The sequence below is a fragment of the Aquarana catesbeiana genome, linkage group LG12 (assembly GCF_042186555.1).
Source record: "Aquarana catesbeiana isolate 2022-GZ linkage group LG12, ASM4218655v1, whole genome shotgun sequence".
Lineage (NCBI taxonomy): Eukaryota > Metazoa > Chordata > Amphibia > Anura > Ranidae > Aquarana > Aquarana catesbeiana.
Genome location: NC_133335.1, coordinates 74,011,285 through 74,030,567, shown reverse-complemented (window position 1 = coordinate 74,030,567; position 19,283 = coordinate 74,011,285). Strand labels below are relative to the sequence as shown.

Genomic DNA, 19,283 nt, shown 5'->3' with positions numbered 1-19,283 from the left:
ATGCACCACAACGGTATATAAATGGACCCTTTAGGTGGTCACTATAATAATGGAACCTGTATTATATAAAAGTCCTCATTCATTTAAACATTATTAAAAAGCATTTTAATAAACTGAATACTGGTTAACCAACAAAAGAAAAAATATGGGGAGCAGAATAATCAGAAGGATCCATAAGTCACTTCTGTAAATGAAACCCAAAGTTAAAAAGCATGCAGCCAATGTAATTGATAGATGTCTCGTGCTGCCAAGAAGAAGTACAAGGAGGTGGCCCAGCGAATGTTCACTAAACCAGCACATAAAGACTCCTTTGCTGCCTGCTTTACAGGATGATTAGGCTGGTGTCCGTGCAGGAGCGAATAACACCGTCCCGCTGGAGGATCTGTTTACACCGCTACTTCCCTGGGACAATGTGAGTACCCCTGCTAGAGATCCTGCCATGGGGCCTCTCTCCCCTTCTGACCAAGATGACCCAGAACCAACATTGAGGGACATTATGGCTGCAGTCACCACCCTTAACACTTCTTTGGCTGCACTGGCATCAGAAATAAAAGGTGTCAAACTAGAATTGACTTTCGTTAGACAAGATATGCAGAAACTGCGAGACTGCACTGCTGCAATAGAGGGGAGAGTCTGTACTTTGGAGGATGATTGGGCTCCTATACAACGCGATGTGCACTACAATACGGTTACTGTTGCTAAACAGGCCGCCCGCATAGATGACATGAAAAATCGGATGCAGAAAAATATCTGGTCCATAGGTATTCTGGAAAAAACAGATGGGAAGAACCCAGTGCACTTTATTGAACAGTGGCTCCTTCGAACATATGGCAAAGACGTCTTTTCTTCCATGTTTTGCGTTGAACGGAGCGCACAGAGTACCCAGGAGACCAATGCCGCCAGGCAACCCTCCGTGCATGCCTCTATTTAAACTGCTCAACTACAAGGATCGTGATGTGTTTCTCTCAAAAGCCAGGTCTCTGGGGGACGCTCTGGTGATGACTAACTCCAAAATCCCACTGTTCCCTGATTTCTCTGCCGAAGTTCAGAAGCAGAGAGCGCATTTTACCAACGTAAAGAAACACTTGAGGGCCTTCAACGTGCAATACTCCATGCTATACCCAGCTCGAATGCGTGTGGTGGCCAGAGATCAGGTCCATTTTTTTGAAAAACCGCAACTGGTGTCGCAATGGCTGGACAGAGCGGAACGTTCCATCTGGGAGGAAGCTGCGAACCGTAGACAAGCTGTTTGAAAAGCCATGAGGTTGTTATCCATTATCTGTTTCTCTTCACGGGAATCGGGGATGTCCACTTCAGTTCTGATATTGGCAAGGCAGTTGCCCTGAGAGAGGGGTGATAATTTTCACAAGATGGTGCTGCACGTTGTGACACTTCAGTGTTTGAGACACCCTGGCAATCTGGCCAGTGACCCTGTCCCCCAGTTTAAAAAGGCCCCATGGGGACAAAGAATTTTACAGTTGTTATCTGTTAAGATCCTGTTGGTCTCTTTATTGCTTTTAGCCATGACGCAAAGCCTCATCCAGGGCCTAGGAGGGGCATCACTCCAGAGAATAGCTGACCCAGTGTCGATGTCAGAACTCTTCTGTACTGACCAAGTTACTATTTCTATGCACGGACAATGGTATGCTAATCCTGTGTGTTGTATACTGAAAAACTATGCTCTCTTACGAATTTTGTTCACCCGCCAGTCTTTGCTAAGAGATACACAATGGCTAGATCTCACGTAGTCCTTAGTTGGAATGTAAGAGGCCTAGGGAATAGAGTGAAAAGGTTGGCTATAACTCATGTGGCTAAACTCCTGCGTTCATCTGTACTCTGTCTGCAGGAAACATACTGTACATGCTGGCGGATAAGACCAAACAGTTCTCTTCACTCCACATATTCGTCATTCTCTAGGGGAGTGAGCATATTAATCCCCCCAGGGGATTCCTTTTTCATGCACGCTTTCAGTAGTAGACAATAATGGGCAGTATATTTTTCTCAGGTGCAACTTAGACAGGTTGGATTGTATTTTGGCTTACATACAGGTAGGTATCTGCCCTACTGAAAAGGGTACTAATATTGGAAGAGGAAAGCAGCCAGCACTATTTGTTGATCAGCAAATATAAAAATATGAAAAGTTCACATAGTTACATAGTAGGTGAGGTTGAAAAAAGACACAAGTCCATCAAGTTCATCCTATGTGTGTGATTTTATGTCAGTATTACCTTGTATATCCCTGTATGTTTTGGTCGTTCAGGTGCTTATCTAATAGTTTTTTGAAACTATCGATACCCCCCCGCTGAGACCACCGCTTGTGGAAGGGAATTCCACATCCTTGCCGCTCTTACAGTAAAGAACCCTCTACGTAGTTTAAGGTTAAACGTCTTTTCTTCTCATTTTAATGAGTGGCCACATGTCTTGTTAGACTCCCTTCCACAAAAAAAGTTTTATCCCTAATGTCGGGTCACCAGTACGGTATTTGTAAATTGAAATCATATCCCCTCTCAAGCGTCTCTTCTCCAGAGAGAATAAGTTCAGTGCTTGCAACCTTTCCTCATAACTAATATCCTCCAGACCCTTTATTAGCTGTGTTGCTCTTCTTTGTACTCGCTCCATTTCCAGTACATTCTTCCTGAGGACTGGTGCCCAGAAAGGGACAGCATACTCTAGGTGCGGCCGGACCAGAGTCTTGTAGAGTGAGAGAATTATCGTTTTATCTCTTGAGTTGATCCCCTTTTTATTGCATGCCAATATTCTGTTTGCTTTGTTAACAGCAGCTTGGCATTGCATGCCATTGCTGAGCCTATCATCTACTAGGACCCCCAGGTCCTTTTCCATTCTAGATTCCTCCAGAGGTTCTCCCCCCAGTGTATAGATTACATTCATATTTTTTCCACCCAAATGCATTATTTGCCATGTAGTTGCCCACCCCATTAATTTGTTCAGATCTTTTTGCAGGGTTTCCACATCCTGCAGAGAAGTTATTGCCCTGCTTAGCATCGTCCGCAAATACAGAAATTGAATGTGTACCCCATCCTCCAGGTCGTTTATGAACAAATTAAATAGGATTGATCCCAGGACAGAACCCTGGGGGACTCCACTACCCACCCGTGACCATTCCGAATACTCCCCATTTATCACTACCCCCTGAACTTGCCCTTGTAGACAGATTTCAATCCATGTACTCACCCTATGGTCCATACCAACAGACCTTATTTTGTACAGTAAACGTTTATGGGGAACTGTATCAAATGCTTTTCCAAAATCCGGATACACCACGTCTACGGGCCTTCCTTTATCTAGATGGCAAGTCGCCTCCTCATAGAAGGTTAATAGATTGGTTTGGCAAGAAGGATTCTTCATGAATCCATGCTGATTACTGCTAATGATACCACTCTCATTACTAAAATCATGTATATATTCCCTTATCATCCCCTCCAAGATCTTGCATACTATTAATGTTAGGCTAACTGGTCTGTAATTCCCAGGGATGTATTTTGGGCCTGTATTTCCACATCCACGTAACGCTTTGTTTCTAGTTGGTGCGTCTACCATCTGAACCATGAAATTGTCCTGCAAGACATTTAGGAACTGGCGAGCCTTAGACGAATGGTTCCCTCCGCCCAATCTATGTCTGGATAATTAAAATCCCCATTATGATAACACTTCCCATCATTGCTGCTAATCCAAATTGTGATAGGAGATCCATCTCCCCCTCCTCCCTCAGATTAGGGGGCCTATACCATTCTCCCAGTATTATTTTCCCATTAGCTTCATCGCTTTGGCGCTCTACCCTATAAGGATTCCACCTTCTCCCTAGCTCCCTTAGTGATGTCATCTCTCACATTCACTTGTACATTATTCTTGATATATAGGCATACCCCTCCCCCCTTTTTACCGTTTCTATCCCTGTTATAAAGGGTATACCCTTGAATGGTTGCCAGCCAATCATGAGAGCTGTTGAACCAGGTCTCTGAAATTCCCACAAAATCCAAATCCTCCTCATACAACAGTATCTCTAGTTCACCTATCTTGTCCGCCAGGCTCCTGGCATTGGTGAACATGCCACGTAGTTTAGATCGGTCGCATACTATCCTCTTATTGGGTGTTCTGAGATTGCAACTAGGACTTGTTACTATACTTACCTTGGGTTTATGTGCTTTAGTCAACCTACCACTAATGCCCCCAATACTACCCTCTGGAATATGTTCCGAGCTTACTATCTCTACCTCTGGGCCCTTCCCCCCATAGCCTAATTTAAAAACCCCTCTAACTTTTTGGCCATCTTTACTCCTAGCTGATCTGCACCCTCCTCATTTAGGTGCAGTCCATCCCTTCTATAGTACTGTCACTTCATCACGCCCTTGATGATGTGCACTCAGGTGAAACATGTCAGGCTGGCTATGAGATACAAGCACGCTGAATGCCGCTGCTGTTTTGTTTTATGATGATTGTTCTTTTTGACTGTACATGTAAGTTGCCCCAATAAATCCTTTCACAAGTGAGACGGGCTTCACTATATGCTGCTTTATTTCCATTTGCTGATGATATACCCTTAATTGGGTGACACGCTCACTGACTGCTAGAAGTTTACTGCTTTGTTGCTGCCTGGGACAAGTGAATGGATGCAAGCTTTGCAGTGTAATTTAACTATCTACTTACTGGTGATTGATGAGTTCAGATGTGATCCCTTGGGAAGTTATTAATTAATGCCTATCACTTGCTGATATCTGGTAAGCAGATTTGATTCTCACGTGGTGTGCTTCCCTATACGCAATGAAAACTGGTGAAGGGATTATCATCTTTTCCTCTTTTAATACTTCAAAGACTGTTGCTTTTTATTAGCGCTGCATGTGGACTCTTTAATGTGTACATACCCCCTCCCTTCTCCGCAGAAGTCCTTAAGATTTTTACGGGCTTCTTGGCCAGTCACCCTATGTTCCAGCTGTCATTGTGGGAGACTTCAATACTTACCTAGACTATGAGCAAGACAAATTTATGCAGGCTCATTCCCGTCGGACCCCAACTTGGGGACCAACACCATTTTGCTAATCTTCAAGCGGAGTTGGGACTACATGATGTATGGCAGATAAAAAATCCTCTTAGTTGAACTTACTCTTGTCACTCGGCCTTGCACAGGGGCCTTTCTAGGATTGATCCTGGTCTTTGCAAAAAGGAAATGCTCTCCCTCATCGCTGATGCCCAGTATGAACCGAAAACGATTTCTGATCATTCTCCATACTGGACTCAAATAACTACCTTAGGCCCTCGTAAACGTACGTACTGGAAAATAAATCTGTTTTGGCTCTCCTTGTTCCCCACTCCTGACCCAGTCATTTCCATCATAACGGATTTTATTAATATTAATAGATATACAACGTCCCCTGGGGTGTACTGGGACGCTCTTAAGGCTTTCCTCCGGGGCCAGTTTATTAAATCAATCACCTCTGTGAAGACCAGGACCAAGGCCTGGGATTTTGCTGTGCTGCAGGAGGTTAGCGAGGCAGAGTCGGTGTTTATTGCAAATCCCACCGACCCAACTGAGAGGAGATGGCTTGAGGCACAAAATATGGCCAAGCAAATGACTCTCACGAAAGCTGAAAAACGTTTTTTCCTATAACAAAAATTCTATGAGGAAGGGGACAACACTGGACATACTCTGACCATGATGGCCAAGTCCAACAGAGGCTCCTTCTTCATTTCAGCTGTTCGCGACGTGTCAGGGGCAGTAGTGAGGTCCCACTCCAATATTTTGCAGACCTTCCTAGCCGTTTATTCAGATTTGTATTCCTCAAAGGTGTCCTCTACTCCCACGGCCATTCAGGACTTCTTATCAGGATGCATGCTACCGAAGCTTTCCCGGTCTTATAGGAACATGTTAAATGCCCCCCTCACCACTGATGAGCTACTGGAGGCACTAGCCCTCTCCCCCCCTGGTAAATCTCTGGGGGCAGGTGGGCTGCCTGCAGAGGTCTACAAAAAATACTCTGAATCTATGATGCCTTAATTAAAGCAGACATTGACGGAGGCCTTGCCTCAGTTGATGTCTGAAGCTACTATTATTCTCATACTTAAGCCAGGCAGGGACCCTCTTCTCCCAGATTCCTATAGACCGATCTCCTTACTAACAACAGACATAAAACTTTTGGCCAGAGTGCTGGCTACTCGTCTCGCATCAGTTATTAAAAAATTGATTCAGCAAGACCAATCAGGATTTTATCCCTCTAGATCAACAGCTTTGAATATTAGACATTTATTCCTTAACTTACAGATTCCGGTCGACAACCCTGGCAATAGGGCGGTGCTATCCCTTGACGCTGCTAAAGTGTTCGACAACGTTGAGTGGTCTTACCTATGGGAGGTCCTGGAACGCTTTGGATTGGGGGAAGATTTTATTAAATGGGTCCAACTGCTATGCACAAATCCCACAGCTAGGTTACGCGTTAATGAGGACCTCACTGACACTTTCTGTCTTCACAGAGGGGAAAGTCAATCTTATAAAGATGGTATGGGCACCCCAGCTTCTGTATCTACTTCAAAATTCCCCTCAGTGGGTTCCTCGAAGATGGTTTGTACGCATTGACACCCTTTTCAAGAGTCTTATCTGGAAAAGGAAGGTTGCTAAAATTAAATTGTTCACACTTCAATACAGCAAGGACCAGGGGGTGGTTGGCGGTACCAAACATGAGACTCTACTTCCTGGCCTCGCAGCTACAACATTTGGGGGCTTAGGGGGAGGAGGACCCAGCAGACCTAATCCGTAAATTACGTTTCTCTGACACACTAAATACCCTTGCTGCTTTTCATCCTGAGGCCAGTCTATGTCAGTACTCTACCCTGTTGCCAACTATATTCTTACTGAACAAGCTCTGGGCCACTATTAAACTCAGTTTGGGCTTGTCGGGCTTCATGGCATTTACCCCTTTATGGCGTAACTCCTGCTATATAGAACTATGCAAATTAGAGGGGTTCCAGTCATGGGAGGCCTTGGGCATTAAATACATTTACCAAATTTACAATCAGACTATTCTGAAGTCCTTTATGGACTTGGAAAGAGAGTTTGAGCTGCCAAAACAGCAATTTTATAGATACCTCCAACTTCGCCATGCTCTACAGTCACTGAACACCCGCTATTAAGTGACGTACTTGCCACAAGGAATAAAAAAGGCATGATCTCGCACATTTACCTTACTCTCTCCTCAAGGACACAGGATGCAGCTAGATTGCCATGTAGACAGAGATGGGAACAAGACCTGGGAGAGATAGGGGGTGAGGATTGGGAGTTTTTCTTACAATCTATGCCCATCATCTCAGTCTCCCCGTCACACTGACTCTCTCAGTTGTTTATCTTGCATAGAACTTACCACACTCAGGTGCTGCTTCACAGATGGGGTAGGAGGGATTCTCCTCTGTGCCCCAAATGTGAGGGAGCTAATGGAGACCTAGTGCATTTGCTGTGGCGCTGCCCAAAACTTTGTAGATATTGGAAAAATGTGACTGATATTATATCGTCTGTTTATCAAGCCACTGTTCCATTGCATCCAGTGACTAGCTTGCTGGGCGCAGTAGATGAGGAATTGTTTACTCCTCCAACTAGCAGTACTTAGATTGCTGTATATTGCACGCAAACAGATTGCTCGCCTGTGGTTATCTCTGCGCATTCCAACAACGAAACAGTGGTTTGAACAGATAAATACCATTCTCATTAAGGAAAAGTTATCATATCAGCATAGAAAAGCTCCTTACAAATTCTATAAAATATGGCAGCCATGGCTAGACACTCCGGGTACCATCCCAACTGGTACTGGAAAACCTGCTCCAGATGTAATCTCTCTGTGCCTCTAGATCTACAGTATAGTAGCAGTCATTCTCACAGTCTGCAACTAGGGGTCTTCTGGCTTGGTCACAGCTGTATGTTTGGTCGTTTGTCTCTTCATCTCATTGGACAGCTAATAAAAATGCCAGTTAAAGACCTACGGATCATTGCCATGGTAATACACACTTCTCTTTTTCTTGTTGGTTTGTTTGCCTTTCTGTTGGAAGGTAGTTAGTTTACATACATTGTTTGTGTATATATGACTATTTTTGTGTCAATCATTCAAGGGTCCGTTCACCATGTGCATGCGGGATAATAAAAATTGATATTAAGGATACGGATATTACTACTGTGCTCCATGATATGTGGAACTGTTATACCTTAGCTTTCTGAGCCTTGTACATCCTTTGTACACTGTATTGACTTCACTGTATATGCTGATGGTTTCCTCCTGAATGTGATCTTTGTTTATTGTACAACTGCATTTGTGACACAATAAAATTTCTTTTTCTGATTTAAAAAAAATCACAATATAGTTCCTATTGAGGATGATGCCATTTTAAAGGATTCTGTTGTTGTTTGGAGCCTCTTTAAGGCCTCCTTAGCCTTGCAGGCCCAGCCCTTCAGCCAGCCATTGTCGCCATGTCTATTTGCTAGACTATTGCTAACTGGACAAGACGGATGAATAGAGAACATAAACCTGTCTTTGATGACCCCTTTCTCTTAGAACAACCGCAGCTGATGCCTCAGCCTTATTGATTTCTTTGGACACTCTAGAGCAGGGGTTGGCAACCCATTGATCACAATCTACCAGTCAACTGCGGGCAGGTGACGGGTAGATTGTGATCTTGTCCCTGTCTTGCCAAGCCCCAACTAGCAGAGCTGCGCAGGAAAGCAGTGAGCTGCCGGAAAGCTGTCAAAGCCAAACCTAGCCGGCAAAGGCATTCTCCGCCCTGCAGCATGCCCTTTGCTTAGGTGCAGCTGTTGGGCATGTAATGCCTCTGCCACCTATGACAGCTTTCAGGCAGGATAGCTCAGGCAGGTTCGGCTCTTGTCCGAATGCGCCCAAGCTCATCCCTGGAATGTACTGTGCTGATCCCAACTGGTCCTCCTTTTCAGTCCATCCAAGGCACTTGTGGATAACATTATGTGAGATAAATGAGAGAAGGCTGGCTGGGATCAGCACTAGAACAGGTAGATATGTCACAGTAGCTTCCCTGCACTGCTCTGCATCCAGAAACCACTTCTATGCCCTTCTGAGCCCTCAGTGGTGTGCTCACCTGACTACTTCTTACTGTGCCTTCCTGAGCCTTCAATTCCGTGCCATCCTGACCCCCTGTGCTGCTCACCCTCACCCCTGTTCACTGCCCTGCTTTTCCCTGTCCCCCTTTGATTAGAGAAACCCCTTAGATCAGAGTCCCCTTTAGATCAGTGTTTTCCCCTTGGATTAGATGCCCCCCCTTAGATCAGCGTCCTCCTTGGATCAGGACCCCCCCGGATCAGAGTCTCCTTACCTAATACAGCAGGAGCTGGGAGTCGGAGGAGCTCTGCATAAAGTTTCTTCCTGCTGTGCAGGGTAGGAAAGCTTATCATTGGTGGTGGTGGTGGGGGGGGGGGGTAGTAATAGGTAGAATCCAACAGAACAGGCAGCCACCGCTGACAGAAATCCTCAATGTGTGCGGTGTGTGAGAGCACAGTGAGCCTCATTACCCTTGGGCCCTGTGTGCACCACTCACATTGAAACCATTGAGCATATACCACTGGCTCTCACATTGCTTTTTAAAAAAACTGACACATAACAGGAGAAGTTTTATTAGGTTTGGCTTCAGTAGCGACTCTAGGAACGATATATAGTGGGGGCACATAAGATACCACAGTCAAAACTGGGGGGGGGGGGGGGGGCACTAATCATTTTCACCACTAAATCATACCACTGAAAAAAACTAAATAAGTATATATAAATAACATTACAAAATAGGAGAGTAATGTGGTATGCAATGATACCTTTCTATTGTACTAACTTAACACTTAAAAGCTTTCAAGAGTTTTCCTTTCTTCTTCGGGTATTTCTTCAGACCTCAGAAAGAGAGGAAAACTCTCAAAAGCTTCTCTTTACAGTTTAACCACTTCAGCCCTAGAAGGATTTGCCTCCTTAATGACCAGGCCATTTTTTTGCGATACGGCACTGCGTCGCTTTAACTGACAATTGCGTGGTCATGCGACACTGTACCCAAACAAACTTTCTTTTGGTGGTAAAACAATATTTTATACTTTTTGCTATAAATATCCAAAAAAAATGTAAAAAAAAGAAATTGCATCATCAGTTTAGGCCAATATATATTCTTCTACATATTTTTGGCAAAAAAATTAAATCACAATAAGCGTATATTGATTGGTTTGCGCAAAAGTTATAGCGTCTACAAATTAGGGAATAGATTTATGGCATTTTTATGGCATATTTATTTTTATTTTTTTACTAGTAATAGCAGTGATCTGCTATTTTTAGCGGGACTGCGACATTCGACTGCGACATGCGACATTCCGGCAGACAGATCAGACACTTTTGACACATTTTTGGGACCATTGACATCCCCATTGTGGCTCTCGTGCCCACGACCACACGCATCAGGTCCCCTGCCAAGCAGGGGGCACACGCCTGCTATAGCTGTTTAAAGGGCCAACGTACAGCTACGGCGATTTGCGCAGGAGAGCCAACCTGCCGCAGTATAACGATGGTCAGCTAGTGGTTAAAAGCAATTTCAGCAAACACTAGGACTTAGTGCACTATTAACCCCCAGCACTGGAGTCAGCGACTGGTGTCTATACTCCCAATACTACGATTTATCCTTATGCTTATCATAGGTAAGAGTTGTTAGGACCCCTGATTGATATTCCCTCTCTTCCTACTATAATCAATTACCATTGATTATTAACTGATTATCTACCATAGGTACCCCCAATGTATAGCTGCTCCAGATGAGTGGAAATAATCCACGAAACGCGTCAAGCTTTTTATTATTGGATGCTATGCCACAATAATCATGATTCTACTATGGGTTTGAAATGTTCAAATTATCAATTAAATTTTATTGGTTAGTAATATATAGATACGTTGGAGTGTACTGTTGGTTCATTATCAACCTTATGTAACAATGCTATTGTATTATGAATTTTATTGTGCTATGAACTTATCATGCCTTTTTATTCTGCTAATTACATATTGATTTACTATTAATGTTTCCACTGTACTACCCCCTTCTGTGTGCCAATACATTTTTTTTATTATATTGATTGATTTGAACTACCCAAGTGTCTTGTTTCATATAAAGTCCCACTGTTCCCAATTCCCCTTTTCCTCATCAAACAAATAGGGATGGAGACCTGTGCACCAATTGGTCATGGCTCATATAAAGTCCCACCTATATTTTTAATCCCTTCCCCCAACATTGGTGTCAGCAGACGCACTATTAACCCCCCAGCATTGGTGTCGGGCGCACTATGAACCCCCAGCATTGGTGTCAGCGGACGCACTATTACACCCCAGCACTGGTGGCAAATGCCCTTTTAACCCCCAGCATTGATGTCAGGCGCACTATTAACCCCCGGCACTGGTGTCAAATGCACTATAAACACCCAGCATTGGTGTCAGCGGACACACTATTAACCCCTAGCACTGGTGTCAGCGGACACACTATTAACACCCAGAATTTGTGTCAGCGGACACACTATTAACTCTCAGCTTTGGTGTCAGCGGACACACTATTAACCCCAGCATTGGTGTCAGCAGACGCACTATTAACACCCAGCATTGGTGTCAGCGGACACACTATTAACTCCCAGCATTGGTGTCAGCAGACGCACTATTAACACCCAGCATTGGTGTCAGCGGACAAACTATTAACCCCCAGCACTGGTGTCAGCGGACACACTATTAACTCCCAGCATTGGTGTCAGCGGACAAACTATTAACCCCCAGCATTGGTGTCAGCGGACGCACTATTAACTCCCAGCACTGGTGTCAGCGGACACACTATTAACTCCCAGCATTGGTGTCAGCGGACGCACTATTAACTCCCAGCACTGGTGTCAGCGGACAAACTATTAACCCCCAGCATTGGTGTCAGCGGACAAACTATTAACTCCCAGCACTGGTGTCAGCGGACACACTATTAACTCCCAGCATTGGTGTCAGCGGACGCACTATTAACTCCCAGCATTGGTGTCAGCGGACACACTATTAACTCCCAGCATTGGTGTCAGCGGACGCACTATTAACTCCCAGCACTGGTGTCAGCAGACACACTAATAACTAGGGGTGCAACGGATCAAAAACTCACGGTTCGGATCGTTCCTCGGATCAGGAGTCACGGTTCGGATCATTTTCGGATCAACAAAAAAAAAATCTCCCCCACTGTAATATCCACAATCTCCCTATTGGCAGGGTGTGGCAGAGTATTGGCAGAGTATTGGCAGAGTATTGCAGGGTATTGGCAGGGTATTGGCAGAGTATTGGCAGGGTATTGCAGACTATTGGCAGAGTATGGCAGGTTACGGCAGAGTATTGTCAGGGCATTGCAGAGTATTGTCAGGGCATTGCAGAGTATTGGCACTGCTGCCATCTGATCTCTCCCCTCCACTGTACAGATCAGTACACAGAGGGGAGAGAGGAACCGGCGTCATGACATGACACCGGTTTGTTACAAGTGATCGCTCCGTCATTTGACGGAGCGATCACGTGCTAAACGGCCGCCAGGTGTACCAAGATGGCCGAACGCTCCGGAGCTAGGCCGAAGCCGCGGCCTTTCCTATGGCCGAGGCCACAGAGCGCTTTGCGGATCGCGGGTGTCCGTACGGATCAACCTCTGTGGATCGGATCACGGATCGATGACGATCCATTGCACCCCTACTAATAACCCCCCGCATTGGTGTCAGTGGATACACTTTTAACACCCAGCATTGGTGTCAGCAGACGCACTATTAACCACCAACACTGGTGTCAGCAGATTCACTATTAACCCCCAGCATTGATGTCAGTGGACGCACTATTAACTCCCAGCATTGATGTCAGTGGACACACTATTAACCCCCAGCACTGGTGTCAGCGGATTCACTATTATTACCTAGCATTGGTGTCAGCGGATGCTCTTTTAACACCCAGCATTGGTGTCAGCGGATTCACTATTATCACCTAGCATTGGTGTCAGCGGATGCTCTATTAATACCCAGTATTGGTGTCAGCGGACGTACTATTAACTCCCAGCATTGGTGTCAGCGGACGTACTATTAACTCCCAGCATTGGTGTCAGCGGACGCACTATTAACCCCCAGCATTACCCCTACACTCCACAAATACCCCTCACATTCCACAAAAACCCCCTCTTCACAAATTCCAACCCTAGTCACCCCACTAAGAACTTTGCTCCGCCTCGGTGTGATAAGTCACTCACCTCTCCTGGTAGTCAGCTGGTGGCCTGCCTGATCTTCTGCCTCCCGAGTCCTCTCCTTCTGGTGGTCAGGTTCTTCAACAAAGGCCTCGGGCACCCCGAGAATGCCACGATCTCCTGCCCTGAGTGGAGGAAAGATGGGTGGCAGCCAGACCCTAGATCCGGGGCCAGACACAGCCTCCGAGGAAGGTCAGCTCTGATCGATCAGTTCCTAATTGGGCAGGTGATTGGCGGATCCTCCCTCTGCTCTGTTCTCTCTGCTTATCTGTGTCTGTTTCCTTTGCTGTGCACGCTGGGCTGCAGCAGCATGCGGGGGAGAGGAGACAGGAGAGAGAAAGTTCCCACCATGTGAGCGCCGCTGCCACAGGTGACCCCCCCCCCCCCAGCCCCCAGTGAGGGGGGGGCGCAAGCAGGGGGCAAGGAAAAACCTAGCAAAGCCACAGTTTAATTGGGGGGCCATGGCTCCCTCTGGCCCCCCCTAGTGAGGCCGCTGGTTGGCCTAATGTTTTTTTAGGTCTTGTCCTGACTTCCAGTATAATCCGATTGTGTTTCTCAATAAAATTTAAGAAAAAGATTTTACTGTAAATATAAATATATATACCAGTTTTAATAAATATGTTACAATATTCAATGCAATTTTTTTATCCATTGCACAGAATGAATCGCTTGGGCAGCATTTTGAAACCAGATTGGAGCAACAAGAGATACCAACACCGCCAATAAAGAAGTGCCCATATTGTTTTCAAGAGTTCCAAGATGTTGATGAACAAGTGTTTAAAGATCATGTGTTGTGTCACGATTATGATTTTAATAACTAATCAAGTGTTATGTTATTTACAGAATTCAACTTGTCTGTATTGTTGCTTGAAGTAGACTAATGGCCCGTACACACGATCCGAATATCGTACGAAAACGGTCGTCAGAGGAAGGATCATACGATATTCGGATCCTGTGTACACTACTTTCGACAGCCGATCACGACCGTTCATCCAATATTATTCGATCGGACATACCCGAAAATTTTTACTCGTACGATTTTCGTTTAGTCAGTATAGTTGTTGTCCGAACATACAATACAAATACATTACAACACATGACATCACTTCGATTTTTTTGTCTGTTGTACGAGAATTATTGTGACTTTATTTAGCTATTCAATTTCTACTTGCGACTATTTAGCGAGAATGGTCGTACGATCGGTCATACGATATTCGGATCGTGTGCACGGGCCATTAGGAGAAAATGTAAAAATACGCATAAATGTAGGAACAGAGCAGCAAAGGAACAGTGTGGAAGTGGTTGCTCTCTTTCTCAAAAACCTGCAGTGCTCAGTTGTTTTATATTAAATGTTTAAGATATATATTTATCATAAACTGAAAAACTGTTTAAAATATTAGAAAATTCTAGTCCTGTGTCAGTGCGATAATATATCCTATCTGTATAATGTATGGATGCCCGGTCGGGGGTGAAATAACGTTTGCAAGAAATGTGTTGAAAATCTATGCAAAATGTTCCAATGCAATGGTGCAGATGATGTAACAGTTGTCCCATTACCCTAAGTACGCTGTGCCTGTTTTGTGAATATATGGTTGCGAAAGATAAAATAAGGATATTAAATAAACATAATACTATTGATTTTTTGGAATCATTATACTGAATTAAAAAGAGATATTTGAGTATTGTATTATGTCTTAATGTATTGTATGAAATATCAAATATAAATTTTGAGAGGGCTTCTCAATTGAATCATTATTTATCATTTTTATCAATGTTAGTTGATTTCTGTGTATCTTTTTTATTGAATTTAGCATAGTCTTTTTTTAACCATTCAATGTTTTAACCACTTGCCTACCAGGCCAATTTTGACATTTTTCACATACACTATATTGTCAAAAGTATTGTGACGCCTGCCTTTGCACGCACATGAACTTTAATGACATCCCAGTCTTAGTCTGTAGGGTACAATATTGAGTTGGCCCACTCGTTGCAGCTATAACAGCTTCAACTCTTCTGGAAAGGCTGTCCACAAGGTTTAGGAGTGTATCTATGGGAATGTTTGACCATTCTTCCAGAAGCGCATCAGTGAGGTCAAGCACTGATGTTGGACGAGAAGGCCTGGCTTACAGTCTCCGCTCTAATTCATCCCAAAGGTGTTCTATCGGGTTGAGGTCAGGACTCTGTGCAGGCCAGTCAAGTTCCTCCACTCCAAACTCGCTCATCCATGTCTTTATGGACCTTGTTTTGTGCTCTGGTCCAAATCATTTGGTGGAGGTGGGGATCGTGGTGCGGGGTTATTTTTCAGGGGTTGGGATTGGCCCCTAAGTTCCAGTAAAGGGAACGCTCAAGGCGTCAGCAACATCAAGACATTTTGGACAATTTCATGCTCTCTTCCTCTAGTGCATCTGTCAGCCACAGAGTAAGAAAACACTCATAGGGAACACAGTTAACCCTTTGATTGCCCCTGATGTTAACCCCTTCCCTGCCAGTGTCATTTATACAGTGTCAGTGCATTTTTTTTTTTAGCACTGATCACTGTATTAGTGACACTTTCTGGGGACCAGTGACACCAAGTGTCAGATTTAATTGCTGCAATGTCGCAGTCCCGCAAAAAAAAAAAAAAAAAAAATCGCTGATCGCCGCCATTACTAGTAGAAACATAAAAAAAAAAAAAAAGTCTCTAAATCTATCCCATAGTTTGTAGACGCTAAAACTTTTGCGCAAACCAATCAATATATGCTTTTGGGATTTTTTTTTACCAAAAATATGTAGCAGAATACAAATTGGCCTAAACCGATGAAGAAATTAGATTTTTACAATTTTTTTTTATTGAGAATGTTTTATAACAGAAAGTAAAAAATATTGTTGTTTTTTTTTTTCAAAATTGTCGGTCTTTTTTTTGTTTATAGCGGAAAAAGAAATAAAAACCACAGAGGTGATCAAATACCACCAAAAGAGAGCTCTATTTGTGGGGGGAAAAAAGGACGCCAATTTTATTTTAGTACAGCGTCGCACGACTGCGCAGTTGTCAGTTAAAATAACGCAGTGCTGTATCGCAAAAAATAGCCTGGTCAGGAAGTGGTCACAACTTTCCGGAGCTGAAGTGGTTAAATGTGAGCTAAGGTACTAGAATTATTAGTCACACTCCAACGTTTGCAGAGATGCCTTTACATGTGAGGTGCAATCACCAATTACATATGGGTGCTGGACCTACGTGCACATTTACATTTGTGTGCAGGCATGGAGAACTTGGGTGCGATTACATTTTTTAAAATGTTTTATTTATTTTATTTATATTTTCTTACATTTGCATTTTTTTATTTATCTTTATTGTTATCACATATGATAGCTTTGGGCAGTGACAGGTACTCTTTATTGAGACATTGGGGTTCTAAATGTCTCCACTTCCCTTCAAAGCATCTGATCAAACACAGCCTAGCTAGCTGCAAAGAAAGGCCCAAAATCCAAGAAGCACCTTCAGGCTTTCAAGGGGCATACATTTCTCATCTAAATTCCTGACATTTTTCACCAGGATGTACCACACTGTAGCCATAATCCTGGTATAACCGCATGCTGCTAAGGATTTAACCACTTCAGCACCAGAAAGTTGTGACCACTTCCTGACCAGGCCATTTTTTGCGATACGGCACTGCGTTATTTTAACTGACAACTGCGCGGTCGTGCGACGCTGTACTAAAATAAAATAAGTGGAACCTTGCATTACGAGCATAATCAGTTCCAGGAGAATGCTTGTAATCCAAAGCACTCGCATATCAAAGCGAGTTTCCCCAGAGAAGTCAATGGAAACAAAGATAAATCGTTCCGCATTGACTTCTATTGCATGCAATACCGCATGTGGCCAGAGGTGGGGGGGGGCACTGGAGAGCCTCGGAAATACTCAGGGACAGCTCGGCTGAACTTGGAAACCCTCGGAATGGCTCGGAAACACTCTGGAACAGAGTATTTCCAAGTGTTTCCGAGTATTTCTGAACGGCTCCGAACTGTTCCGAGTATCACCGGCGCCCCCGCACCTCAGGCCAAATGCGGTACTGCACAACCCATTGGCTTTAATCCTGCTTGTTTTGTAAGACAACACTCGCAAACCGAGTCAGGGTTTTAAAAAAAAGTTGCTCGTCTTTCAAAACGCTTGTTACTCGTAAACCAAGGTTCCACTGTATATACACTCACCAGATCTTTTATTAGGTACACCTTGCTAGTGCTGGGTTGGACCGCTTTTGCCTTCAGATCTGCCTTAAAGTATAACTAAGAGCAAAACTTTATTTTTAGTTTTGTGCAGAGTGGAAAGGGATTAAAATACCTGTCAGTTTGTATTGCTGTCTGTGCCCCCATTAGGGAGATTCATCCTCTCTATTTGTCCTGTATACCATTATCATTGAAAGTGAAAGTAAAGAAAATCACAAACGTTGGGTTGTCCCCTAGAAAAGTAATAGAGGGGAAATATTCCTATGGGGTCACTAGTTATGATGACCTGAGGGTCCCCAAGGAAGTCCCTTAATTTGCAGGGATTTATTCTCACTTCCTGTTTGGTTATAGGACAGGAAATGAAGGGAAATCTCTGCAATGGGACACAGATGGCGAAAAGAAATCTGACAGGGGTTATAACCTTCCCTTGCTCTATCCAAAATGAGAAAAACAGTTTTGCCTATACAGTGCCTTGAAAAAGTATTCATACCCATTGACATTTTCCACATTTTGTCCTGTTACAACCAAAAATGTAAATTGTATTTTATTGGCATTTAATGTGATAGACCAACACAAAGTGGTGCATAATTGTGAAATAGAAGGAAAATGATAAATGGTTTTCAATGTTTTTTACTAATAAATATGTGAAAAGTGTGGGGTGCATTTGTATTCAGCCCACCGGAGTCAATACTTTGTAGAACCTCCTTTCACTGCAATTACAGCTGCAAGTCTTTTTGGGGATGTCTCTACCAGCTTTGCACATCTAGAGAGTGACATTTTTGCTCATTCTTTTTTGCAAAATAACTCAAGCTCGGTCAGATTGGATGGAGAGCGTCTGTGAACAGCAATTTTCAAGTCTTGCCACAGATTCTCAATTGGATTTAGGTCTGGATTTTGACTGGGCCATTCTAACACATGAATATGCTTTGATCGAAACCATTCCATTGTATCTCTGGCTGTATGTTTAGGGTTGTTGTCCTGCTGGAAAGTGAACCTCCGCCCCAATCTCAAGTCTTTTGCAGACTCTAAAGCTGTGTACACACAAGCGGAATGTCTGACAGAAAAAGTCAGACGAAAGTTTTTCATCGTCTATTCCGATCATGTGTGTGCCTCATCAGACTTTCTTTTTTGAAAATTCTGACGGACCTAGAAAAGGAACATCCTCTAAATATTTCCGACGGACCCAATTCCTATCCGGGAAACCGATCGTCTGTATGTTGTTCCGACGGACCAAAAACGACGCATGCCCTGAAGCAAGTACGAGACGGAAGCTATTGGCTACTGGCTATTGAACTTCCTTTTTCTAGTCCCGTCGTAAGTGTTGTACGTCACTGCGTTCTTGACGGTCAGACTTTGGTCGGACTTTGGGTTGACTGTTTGTAGGCAAGACCGCTTGAATTGAATTCCGTCGGAGAGACCTTCAAAGTTTATTCCGACGGCAAAACCGGTCGTGTGTACGCGGTATAACAGGTTTTCGTCTAAGATTTGGCTCCATCCATCTTCCCATCATCTCTGACCAGCTTCCCTGTCCCTGCTGAAGAAAAACATCCCCACAACATGATGCTGCCACCACCATGTTTCACAGTGGGGATGGTGTGTTCAGGGTGATGTGCAGTGTTAGTTTTCCACCACACATAGCGTTTTGCTTTTAGGTCAAAAAGTTCAATTTTGGTCTCATCTGACCAGAGCACCTTCTTCCACATGTTTGCTGTATCCCCCACATGGCTTCTCACAAACTGCAAACGGGACTTCTTATGGCTTTCTTTCAACAATGGCTTTCTTCTTGCCACTCTTCCATAAAGGCCAGATTTGTGGAGTGC

The 19,283-nt window shown here is 44.0% G+C and overlaps 1 protein-coding gene across 5 annotated transcripts in view; it reads left to right on the top strand.

Moving 5' to 3' along the window:
• Positions 1–15,000, top strand: part of CALCOCO2 (calcium binding and coiled-coil domain 2) — a 137,349-nt gene extending 122,349 nt beyond the window's left edge. For all 5 annotated transcript variants that reach the window (XM_073608053.1, XM_073608050.1, XM_073608054.1 and 2 more), the window contains one exon: positions 13,920–15,000. In XM_073608053.1, coding sequence (XP_073464154.1) covers positions 13,920–14,081 — 162 coding nt within the window. In that variant the 3' untranslated portion in view covers positions 14,082–15,000. The remainder of the gene's footprint in view (positions 1–13,919) is intronic.
• The last annotated feature ends 4,283 nt before the right edge of the window (positions 15,001–19,283 follow it).